The 12992-nt window shown below is 34.2% G+C and overlaps 1 protein-coding gene across 1 annotated transcript in view; it reads right to left on the reverse strand.

Annotated features, from left to right (window-relative positions):
• Cals (calsyntenin 1) overlaps window positions 1-12992 on the reverse strand; it is a 199106-nt gene that overhangs the window by 17031 nt on the left and 169083 nt on the right. Inside the window, exon 2 of the mRNA XM_076131302.1 lies at window positions 2978-3138. Within this exon, the coding sequence (XP_075987417.1) occupies window positions 2978-3138 (161 nt within the window). The remainder of the gene's footprint in view (window positions 1-2977; window positions 3139-12992) is intronic.

Consider the following 12992-nt stretch of genomic DNA (forward strand, 5'->3'; position numbering starts at 1 on the left):
GCGAAAAGGTTTGTCAGGTCGTTTTGTGATTTATCCGGAAAAGTTTGTGATTGTGAATGGCTTCCGGGAACCTTTTTTTTATCATATGTTCAGTTTATAGCTTTTACTGTTGGGTATTTCAATAGTTGGTTTTAAAAAATACGTAGAATTTTATTATTTTTTATTACAATATCATTTTTAGGCAAGCTGTCAATCATTTACGGGCTGCCGTTTATAATAATCTGATCTGTACCATATAATAAATATAGGTAGGTATTTTATTTATTTGCACAATTTATTTAAACTGTGACCTAAATTACACATTCCCAACACGGGCATCGAACCGAAGACCTTGTAATCTGCAGACGTATATTAATATACAACCACTCGAATCACAGTTATGTAAATCCCTGTAAAACATATTTATTATTTAGAGTACTAAATGTACAATCGCATTTCTATATTTTAAAGGTACTATCTGTAAAACTACATGCACTCTATTTCTCAAATAAGTTCATATCTTATTTAACAAGAGTGGATGAAAAATGTTTAACGTAAATATTTAACCACCTGGGGCTGAAGGGGTGTGAAATAGGGGATGTAAAGGTGCAGATACACTAGACTGATATGTAAAAAGAAGTTTTGTCTGCCTAATGTGTTTCTAAAAACGTGGTTTTGATTTTCTTTTTGACTATTAAACCCAAATGCTGCATGCAATGCATAGAAATACATTTCTTCTTTTCGCCGTTGGTAGATATAATGGTCCTATGTAATAGGGGGCAAACTTATTGTTTAATTCCGGGCTCGTAACCCAACTCCAAGCTACTACACACAACACAGTTCATTTACCATTTGGTAATTACCATTTAGTACATTAAGTAGTAAGAGTGCTAGTATTGAAAATAAATGATATGATTTAAAACCCAATAGTATGTTGCTTAACTAAAAAACCGAGACTGAATGTAGAGCAGCTATTTACGCTCGTTGCTGTAACATTAGCCAGAATGTTTGTTACATGCAAACGTTCAAGTTTATCTACTCCCTTATAGGGGGTGTTGCAACATGCAGGTAACAAATGTTGGATAAATACAGGGTGGTTAATAAAGTGTCTGCCTTCAGACAGGTAAGTTTACTAGACTGGGGAAGTAGAAGTTTCTGTAATTTTCTTTCTTAGTCTCTCTTGACAGTGAATTCGCCTCATGGAGGTTTTCGCAAAATATGGACTAAAAAATAACTATAAATTTCATACATATAATTTAGTTCAGAATTTTAGCTGAGAATACGTAAAAGGACAGCATTACTATGTAGTTAAGTAAGTAATTTGACGAATCGACTATTTAGCGAAATAACATATCGTGTGTAAATAATATAGCTCTGTAAAAAAAATTCTGCATTGAAAGAAAAATGAGAATTATTTACTAACTAATAATTTAAATTATTGTGATAAAAACATAAGACTGCTACAATTTGTGCCTTTATCACCTTAGTTGAAAAGTAATTTAAACTGCAATTCGCCAACAAAATAATCTAAAACTATCTTGAACAGTTAAAAACCCACCACTTGGCAACGACAATTGGTTTAAACAAATGCAGTATTAAATAGTTCTCGCCGGGGAACCGACATTACGTACATTGCACTTTATTGCAGGCAATCACAACTTTTTCCATTTATAGTTATTGCGCGGGTGGTATACGAGAAAACTCGTCTAAGGGGTCTACTTTTTGTTAGGTAGTTCACTATTGTAGTTATAGACTGGTTAATGAAGGATTTTGTCTTAATGACTATGGTAAGTATATGTCATTAAGGTTAATTTAATGGGAAAGGGGTTGAAGATGTTCAGATTTCTTCAGACGTTAAAAATTGTAGCTAATCTTGAGTGTCGTAAATAATCTTTTTGAGCAAATCAACAAAAAATTACTAAAACGAAAGTGAGAATTTCAATAAACGGGTTGCCGAATATTTAGAGAATATGCAAATTGGTAATAGTATCCCAAATTTTATAGACCAGAAGTTGTAACGTGTAAGATATTTTTAATATTTGACATTTTGCATCAAAAACCATATGTCTTGTAGGTTATAGATACAAATCTGGAAACATATTATGTTCATAAAGTATACACTTGACAAGGCATCTTTAATTACTACTCTCGCTAGCGTCACAACAAATAGTAGCACTCTCATACATTACCGCGGGAGTTTATCGCATTGTGTCAGTTACATTGCTGGGTTAGTACATGCAAATGGACGTAGTTTACGAGTGTAGCGCGCAACCTATGTTGTTGATTTAGCGTCATGGGGTAACCGTGCCTTCAGGGATACCCGTTGTTAATGAAATTGGATTATATTTCTCTTTATCTTGTTATAAGAATTGTTTGTTCTAGATTCGTCTCTGATTGGTAATTCTACTAGTTAATGTTACTGATATGAGATTGATGTGTATACAACGTTTTAACAAACCAATTCGTAATATTTTGGTTTATTATTGTTCATGAAAATGTACTTATCTATTGTGCACACGCTTAGACACTATAAACTAAATGCAAGATTGGCTGGTCAATGAGACTGCCATGACCTAATATCGGCTAGGATTATTATTATTTTTTGGTACTTTAAGTTTAATTCCACAATGTTTGTCTCCTGTAGCGCGATTTCCAAAAGTAGGTTCTATCGGCTGGCGAGCATTAAACATTTAAAATGACGTAAAGACAAAAAGTTCATGTAACAAACGTTGAGAGCGCAGGACACTTTATTCTATGTAATTTGTCGAGAGTAGACAGTGGTACACATGTCTTTAAAAAAAAAACATCTCCCGCACTAAGAATTGCTGTTGTGCCTCGGGGACTTTTACCAACATACAAACAACGGACAGAAAGTAAAACTAGACCTGAAAAAATTACTTATGGATCGCACAAAAAATTGTTCCATATAGGAATCGAACCCACGACCTCCTGGCGCAATGGAAGCGGCGTCGTGACCTAAATCTAAATAACGACTTACCTCGAAAGGAGCCTCTCCATGATGCTTGTTGTTGAGTATGAGGAATGAGCAAAGAGGTCCCCGCGCCCTGATGGGCGGGGTCACTTCCACCAGGGTCTCGTTCTCCTTGATGAGCCCGTGGTAGCCTTCTTCAGGCTCCGCGAGCTCCAAGTATGGAATGTCTGGAAAGAAAGAAAGAGTTTATTAGAATGATATGTTAATTTCCAAGTTTTAGGCACTGAGTCTTTATTAGACTTTTTTCCGTGAGCATAAGACTTTAATTGCTAATTGTAGAAGCGTTTGTCTTTTTAATCTTTCGGTGCGATCGATTTCTTTCGATCGAATGGATCATCTATGAAAAGCCAGCGCGAAATAATAAATTAACCGATAGTTTCTGTATCAGATTACCATAGATACAACGAGCTAAGGATAGATATGTTTTTAACGAAATAAGTCAAGTGATAAACATCAAAAACACTCCATAAAATGTTCTTAAAGCGAAGAAACACGAATACAAAATACAAAGAAATATGCTTCAAATATTTTCTTTGACCTATTTCTTAGGAACAAGCCTTGACATTTGAGCTGAGACCTCATTACAACAGAGAGGATATTCTTAAAGATATAAAATTTAATAATTCCTCCAGAAGACTGGTTGTTGGAGAATCTGCGGCCATAACCGTTAGAGGAGCTATTAGCTTTTCAGAGTCCCGCAGATTTTAATGAAATAGTCATTTGCGTACAATCCAATGCACTGTAATTGGCTATTTCGAGGACAGTCAAAGGCGATTTTTCGGGCAATCTTGTTTAATGCCCGGATAACGAAAGAATGAAGTCGATGTTGATATTTTTTTCTGTAAAATGTTAAGTTGCTTGTCTAATTAGGGAGTTAGGGAAGCGGTTTTATGATAATAATGGTTTCCTTGATGCACCGGTGGAAAATTTCGAAGGGAAGAAGAGATCTATCTACTCCTAATACAAATAGATACCTTTACCGTGCGTAAAGATCTAAATTTGCCGTTCTATAGTTAGTAAGGAATCATGCAATGTACCAAAATTCGCATAGTTTAGCCGAGAACCGAACATGTCTTGCGCACGCAGTGAACTAGTAATGTAACGGATACATTCATTTTGTCAGCTTTTTTTTTAATATACGCAGCATAGATTCTAAATAAATGTGAGGTTTACGTACGCAGTGTGTGGCCGTGTTCCGACTATGTGCAAACTGACAAGTGTTATATTAAGTGAATCCCAATATGTATCTGGGTACGATATCTTATTTGATTAGGCTAAATGCCAAACCTTGAATGCTTTATCCAATTTTCTCACTAACTTTTATCGTGAAGGAAAACATCGTTAGCAAATTAGCATAGCTAAGTTTTAGAAGAATTCTTGAGAAGGTGCCAAGTCTGCCTTAAATTAGCTAGAAGAGGATTAGGCACCTACTAATCATTTTCTTGGAAAAAGAGTCTTGTATAGGTACAAAAGTTAAGGACAACATTTTTACAAGAGAAAAGATCGATTTTTTGTAATGATTTAAAGGTCACTCCCAAACCATGGGACGTAACATTACTAACCCCCGATTTCTGAGGTACATTTAGCAGTAGTTTATCTATTCAATAGCGTTTAAGGTCATGTAAACATGATAGTTTGAATAGATCTACCGTTAAATGTGCCTCAGCAACCGGACATTAGATCTTTTTATTTATTTCACGAAAAAAACTATTGGACGGATTTTAATGACATTTGGTACACAATAGCTTACAACCTGTATAAACAACAAATGATAGGTTCTACCTCGGGAAGTTTTTTAAGGCGAACGAAGCCGGGGGCAGAAGCTAGATATCTTATAAAAACCCTCCCTATAACATATATGTATAAATACATAAGTTCTTAGCTCGTGCAGTGGGACATCAGATCTAGGTTACGGCTTGAAGGCACACGTTTTAGAATGAATAAGACAGATACAGTTTTACTGTGAGCGAGAGAGATGGAACATGCTGTGTTATGTAGCTGTGTGTTGCACTTGTCTTGTCATATGTTTTACAGCCTTGGCCGGAAGTATTAGGCACCCCCAATAAAGTTACAACACACTTATGCTATTTTAATAATGAATAAATATTCTATTGAAAATTGATCTTGGTGTCTTAAATCACTATTAAAAACAATGAGTGGCAAATTTTAGTGGCCGATTAACAACTGGTGCAACAATGACCAAATATCATAATTTCTTACAACTTTGTTTTTTATGTTTTGTCAGTCTGCATTTGAAAGTCTAAGCTTAAAGCTAGAACATTTGTGGTTTTGTGATTAAAGCGAGAAGAAACCTATTTGAAAATGCCAAAAACAAACGAAATTAGTTTTAAAAATCGTGTTAATTTCGACCTTTACCATGAGCAAGGTAAGAATCAGAAAGATATCGCGCAGTTGGTGAAATGTTCGTGGTGTTCAGTGCAATCAGCTATTAAACGATTCGCTGAGACTAGCATTCACACAAATAAACCAAGAACAGGCAGAAAACGAGTGCCCACTAGCCGTCAGAATAGGAAACTTATCTGTGGGTCTGTAAAATACAGAAAAAAAACTTCTTTGAAGCTCGCTACGGCTTTAACTGAAGAGATTGGAAAACCGGTAAGCACTCGAACTGCAAGACAGAGGCTGGTAGAAGAAGGCTTAAAAGGTTGCAAAGCCAGGAAGCAGCCGTGGCTTTCAGGAGGCGACAAAAGAAAACGACTCGAGTGGGCTCTGAGACACCAACATTTCACGGAGGAGGATTGGTCTAATGTGCTGTGGTGTGATGAATTCCTACTTGAGGTTAGTTTTACTAATTCAGTCTATAACACAATAACAACGATAAATGTAATGCTAGTCTGCAATCTTAAATGTTATAAGAGTTTGTAATATGTGATTTTTTTTCTAATTTACAGGTATTTTAAATACCAGGTGTGGCGTTCGTGAGGCGACGCAGAGGTGAATATTATCACCTAGATTGCGTAGTCCCACGCATAAAACACGGCGCAGACAGTGTAATGATTTGGGGTTGAATGGCTGCTGATGGAGTCGGCCAAATGTTCAATTGCAAAACTCGCATAAAAAGTGAAAAGTACATTAATGTGCTGGAAACTGCTCCCGTACCTTCGTTTTCGTGTTTTTTTTGTGACACTAACCTAAATGGTGAAATTCCATCAAGGCATTGCTTTGTGTCACAAGTCAGCCACCACATTGCGCTGGTTTACTGATAATTGTATTGATCCATTGGATTGGCTTGTCCAGTCCCTGGACCTAAGCCCTATTAAGCATTTGTGATGTATTTTAAGAAGAAAAAATAACAGAACACTCGAAAACATCAAAAACTACTTCAAAAAACGCGTTAGTGCAAAAATGGGATGCATTTTCAACAGAGGATTGTACGAAATTTGTACGTAGTATGACCACAGAGATGCTGCTGTCATGAAATCAAAGGGTGACTCAAGAAAGTATCGGTGTTTTTATAATGTTCTAATGGAAATAAAGTACTTTAATCATTACAATTAGTTTTATTTCTCTGTAATCTTGAAATATGCAGTAATTTATAGGGTGCCTAATACTTTTGGCCAAGGCTGTATATAGGATAGGTTTTAGAACATTATGAGATAAGGCTTAGAATTTTTAGACATAAATAGTTTATTTTTATATTAAAATTTTGGTATATTTCCGGTTGTCTCTACGCTGTCACCCCGGGGTGACAACTGGGAATTTTCTTCCTACTTTTATTCCCAGTTGTCAACCCGGGGGACAGTGTTAGAGGGGACAACTATAAACTACACTTAGTTTACAATTAAAAATAATTTTATTATGTAGGTTAAGTAATAATGATTAGAGCGTATCTCGCCGGTAGATTGGTTTCAAATTAGCAGTTAAAAATAATTAATTATTCATTTTAAATTTAATGTTTCGTTCTTACTATTACTTATTGAATTATTATTTACTTTATTGCATTAAGTTGAAGTACCTACGAAAAACATTGAGAAAAGCAAAAAAATACATTGAATATTTACTTTTGTTCAATATATATGACAGAAAAAATACAAAAAATACAGTATTTTATTCTTTACACTTCCCCAAATCTGTACAACTTCATTCGTCAACATTTAAATATATTATGACCTACCAATATAAACAGTCCCTTTCGTATAAAAAACCTCGTAAAACAACAACCCGGGCATCGAATCCTAGACGTCCGTTTACGACCAACACACTGGGTAATCCCGGAGTCCCGGGGCCCGCAATTCGGGATTCAAGTAAAGGCGAGTTGCTTCGTACAATTTGTTTGAATAAGTACGTTTATGATTTTTCTTTTTATAATGTAAATATTTATTTAGTTTGAAAGACTTTTCTAAAGTGTACTAGTTTCTACCCGCGATTTTATCCACACGTTAATTAAGATTTTTAATAATAAATAAACTATCTGTGAGTTATATCAAATCAAAGTTTAATCACAAGTGAAAGACGACGACAAAAGTTCCATACTAAAATATTCTAATTACCTATTTCTCGTTTTAACGGCAAAAGAAAATATCTTTAAAATTCAGGAATTTTAAAGATGTTTTCTGTTATACAGTTCAGTAAATTATGGTAAATGCAGAATTATAAAGTCTGGGCATCATCATACAGTAGTAGCATGGTGAACACAAAGCTTAATCCCAATTACGGAAAAAGACCCGTGCCTAGCAGTGTGATAGTAATAGGAATAATATTACAAATTTTAATAAATGATTATTATAAACAGCCCAAACTAAGATAATCAAAACTCAGCCCACGTCGAGTTACCGATGAGAAACTTGTCAAGAGGTAGTACGGGACTAACTAAACTACTCAAATTCACAACTAAAGTAATTGGGCTACGGTTTAAGTTGATACTCGATGCACTACTTATTACTTAGTTCTCTACTTGTTTAATTCAAATAAACTATAGAATTTATTGTTATGGAAATACTCGAGCGAGCAATACTCTCAGCATAACATATTTTCAATGCATCATTTGGAGATCGAAATATTTTTACACGCCCGAAAAAAGTCCGGACATCAAAATAAATTTTATCAAAACCTTCATAAATTATTATAATTTTTGAATAGTAGAGCTATTCATCAGGAAGGTTTAAGTACACAATTCTATTTCTCCTGTTATATTAGTGAAAAAATTGCATGATAAGATAGTTTTTGTATTAATTGTAAACAAAAGGTGTTGTGTTACATATTCACACGTTATTTTAGACAAACTATGTTTCATGTCTTTCTATAGATAAACTTATTGTTATTATAATATACAGAAAAGTTAAACTATAACTAGGTAGAACAAGAACTTGTAGGTATTAGGTATAATAATAGTTAGGTATTAGAAGAGTATCAATTAAGGTAGATTAGTAATTAAAATAAGTGTTTATTCAAAGGTTAGTTAGTTAGACTTTAAATTTTTAGGACTTAAATATTTCCATACATAAATTCACTCTTTAAAGTAAGGCAGCAACCAAAATGTATTTTTGATCTCGCTAGAACCTCTACAAACTACTCGAACTTCATTCATACATCTTATCTGTTCTACAATTTCTTGGCAAAAATATTGTTGACTAAGAAATAGAAAAAGTGCTGATACAGCGAAATAACCCGTATCAAATATATTGTGACATTTCAGACGGTTGCCAAGAGTGTCCGGTGGCGGGCGGAGCCGGGCCCCTGTGACAGATGGACATACTTACATAGCTTTTATATGTATAGAGACATTATTTTTATTATATTGTCTGTTTTTTGCGAAGGTGAAGGCAAAGGTGTGTGAGAAACAAACTATATTTCGTCCTCTATAATGGTAATAATAGCGTATTGCAATTATCTATGTTTTAGGCAATTGCACGGCAGAATCAATTTTGATTGAATTTAACTTGAAAATAGAAGGACACCCGGACTCGAACCAGTCTAAAAAGGGAATGAAACTTTGTAAAAAATAAGAGAAATAAAATTTATCAAAATAAACTTGGATAGGTTACTTTGGTAGAGCAAACAAAGTATTATTCAAGTATTTCAATAATTAATTGTTTCAGCTAAATATAGTAAAGAGGTTTTGCTTAAAATCTTAACAAAAACAAGCCTGACCTTATTTCCCAAAATAAATAAACAACAACCATTCAAGAGTATCAATTCTTTTGTAACCTAAAAATATAACAATACAATAGAAATACTTACTTCTCATGAATCTGTCGTAGTTAAACCAAAATAAGTCATTAATATGGTATACTTTGAAATCGATCGAGCATTTCATGTTAGTATGTCAAAGATTACTGAAACATTTACGAAATTTGAATACGTTTCAAGTCATCAAAGGTCAGTTAACATTAGACACTTCATTGTAATAAAATATTTTCTGAACTTAATTCAGCAACGGCTACCAGATTGAAGAAGCAATACATATACAACGTGTCCCAAAACTCAACGTCAAAACGAAAACCTGAGCTAGGCCGAGTGGTGCTGGTTCTCAAAAAATATTAAAAAAAATCTATCTCATGTAGTTTCAAGATGACAACCATTTTTGTAAATTGCCACCCTCTGATGAGTTTACGTCTACTGTGGCTACAAATGACTTCTTTTCTAGTTCTTTTTTTGTGTGGAGTATTCCTAAGTAACGCTACTACAAATTTCAATTCATTATTTGCACACAACTTCATTGAAATTTCTGAAAATATCCCTTTTATGGCGAACTTTGCCTTGTAAATATTTCATCACTCAACTTTGACAGTCTGTCCTGAAAAATAATTGTACAACGCTTTTTCGGCATGTACCCTTAAAAGTTGGCGCATTTAATGGGCTTTCGAAAATGGTATAACACTTGCTAAACTATTTCATAGACGATGAGAAAATAATAAAAATCTTAAGATAGTCGGTATTTAACTTATTATTAGTTCGTCATAAAACTTTCTCAAAATTCGACGAGAAACTATTCGACGAGACTTTGTACACACCTGTGCACAGAAGTAGTTGTATGCAGACTTGAACGTAAATTCCCTATTTCTATGAATGTTCCGTTTCCAGTACAAACTCCAATGTATACTTCCCTAAAATTTCCACGAACATTTTTTAATTGTGAATTACTTGAGGGTACTCCATTAAGTTATTTGAATTCATTAATTAGACTTAAAGAGGATCTCGTGCTAAAAAATATAAAGCTACTTTCTAGGAATATTAATAAAGGATAATCGCTGAAGCCGGCCACGAATTATGGACTATTTAATGCTGCAGTAAATAAGAAATTATGTTTATTGTTCCTTACTTCCAAATAGTAATTAGGCACTTTATTTTAATAGCTTTTTTGTAAAAATAAATTTGTAGAGATCGTACCAATTGGCGTTCTCTGATCGATATCGTATGCATGTATTCATTTAGAAAATCAAGTTCTTTGTGTAACGTGTAGTAATGGTCGGCTCGGAGGTAAGCAATAATGGTAAAGCATTTGAAACCTTAAAACTTAAGCTCAAAGGACATAGGACGACATAGGTATTAAACAAACTCACAACTTTTCGAAGTTTTGTGTGTATTAGAAATGACGGCTTTTCAAGGAATCCAGTCAACGGTTAATCACTTTTACCTCTATTTCAATTTACTCTATATATTTTATAATTGTGTCAACTTACATCATCTAAGAACTTACTCCTCAGATAGCTTAAGTAATAGATCGATCAGTCTTAAAAAATAAATAAATAAATCTAAACACAAAGAGCTTAAACATTTTCCACGAGAATAATTAAAAAAGGTGTCATTAAACAAAATGAGAGTAAAAAATACATTTTTTATCTTTCCTCGGAGAGTATTCCGTCATAGCTTTGGACCTTATTTAGTATTCACAAGCAGTGTCGCCGCGGCCCCGCTGCGGCCTCGCTGCGGTCACGCGGCGCGTGTGAATACCCCTTAATATGGGTGGATGGGTGAATTATTACGACCCTAGTTAAAGAATTTATGTCGAAACTTTTCCACTGTTTGTTTTTTTCGGTTTTTGTTTGGAGTTGTTAATATGTAAGTAGTAGTCGTGTGATTTTTGGTGTATTCGTACTGAATATTTTATATCGCCTACCAGTTCGTAAGCCATCAGTGGGTTACGCAACTTTTGAAACGGACATTCTATAGATGGTATTGAAAGTAGACGCTAAGCGTCTACTAAAACTAAGTAGACGCTTAGAGGTTATTACTCTAGCCTCTTGATACTTCAAAATATACGTTTTAAGTCTTTATCACTAGTCACTCCATCTCACCACCATCGGACACTTGACACTGTTTTCCACTAATCGCAATAACACCAATAAAAACAAACCACAAAAATAGTTACTATTTAACAAAACTATAAACTAAAATTCCACCTACCACGACACAGCGCTGTCCTAATTCCCTCGCTTGTACAAAAAGATAAAAAGCTGTGAAGGTGTGACGTCACAAGTTACAAACAGACTTGGTGAACAGTAGCCGTGAGCGATGCGCCACTCACTTCACTCATTCCAAATACAAAACTAGATATTCAGCTAGCTTCAAGTTTCTAGTTTTGTTGCAAAATTATGTATTGCTTTTAAATTGTCGTGTTATATGACTAGGACTATAGTTTTTTACCTACATATTAGTTCTCTTGTTTTATTAGTTTAGAATTAAAACGGGTTCGTTTTGCATCTAACAATCATCAAACTTAACCACGCAATTACAGCGGAAGTCGCAAAATCGATTCTCGAAAATTCAATCATCGATTCCTTCGATCAAGGTAAAAATAATAATAAAACGAATAAGGCTAAGTTTCACAATTCATTGTTAATCTATCCGACTAATAAAGTGACACCTTAAAACCTGCTGATATTTCTCAAATTAAGCTAAATTGACATTTATTCAAAAGTTAAGAAAACGGCCATCAGGAATCCTTTACGTCTTAAAGTCTTATAAGACGCTTAAACTCTGCTTACCCCTTTATATAATCTAACACATAATATTATCTCCTATCTAAGTTAAACCAAACATGTACGACAGATAGTTAGAAACAGCACTGCACCATGGAAAGTAGTAAGTAACAACGTTTAGCCCCACGTTGGGCGCCACTCGAGAGTATAATTGACGTGATTGCAATGTGTACACGGTACGAACACAGCGTGCAATCTGTTTCTAAAGGACCAAGTGGTGTAGCTGAGTAGGGAATTCTGTTATGCTTTTAAGGCGTGTTAGTATGTAAATAGCTAGGTAAATGATTTAGTACTAAATCGATTTACAGACATATTTTTTTCATGGAGGTAGTTCAAAATCTGGGATTAAATATAACATACTTGCTGGTGAAGCCGCGCATTTCAGTTATTTTAATATATGGGAGAAACCAGATAAAACTCAGATTCTCTCTTAACTCAGAGACTCTATATTTAAAAAAAAGCCTAAGACACAATTACTAAGCAAAAATTAACGGCACTTTTGAGATGATTAACATCTTTTATATTCCAAATGTCATAAAAATAAGCGAAAAACTTATTGTGATGTCTCATTTCTTCACTGACCAATGCAAAACAGCAAGAAACATCCAAATACTAACAAAAAACCTAACAGAAACCATTAAAATAACAACTTTATCATAATAACATCGTTATTACATCAGAATCATGCCAATTTATCAAACGTCGACTTTCCAGCAGACGGCCGATCATTTATTTCAATTACTCATTCATTCGGAGTTGGTATAAAAAACCCTTTTTTGCACAAAGACTCGAGGGTAGAGGAGCATTAATCTTTGCACGTGTCAGTCAGAAAGCTCACGTAATGTGACAATTACCTTACAAGTTGGTATTTGAATAACGGGTTTAAGTTGATCTTCCACTGATGATATGAATGTGAGAGATAATATCTTTTAAAGTACAATAAGCAAGATTTTTACCAAATTTAAGTCGTATTGCTTTCATAACGAGCAATCAATAAGTAAAAATTACTATAAAAACTTTCTCCCATGGAAAACACCACGGGCACTGAATACACAATATTTCTTGATTGTCACTCTATA

This window comes from Anticarsia gemmatalis, chromosome 25 (assembly GCF_050436995.1).
Source record: "Anticarsia gemmatalis isolate Benzon Research Colony breed Stoneville strain chromosome 25, ilAntGemm2 primary, whole genome shotgun sequence".
NCBI classification, from domain to species: Eukaryota; Metazoa; Arthropoda; class Insecta; order Lepidoptera; family Erebidae; genus Anticarsia; species Anticarsia gemmatalis.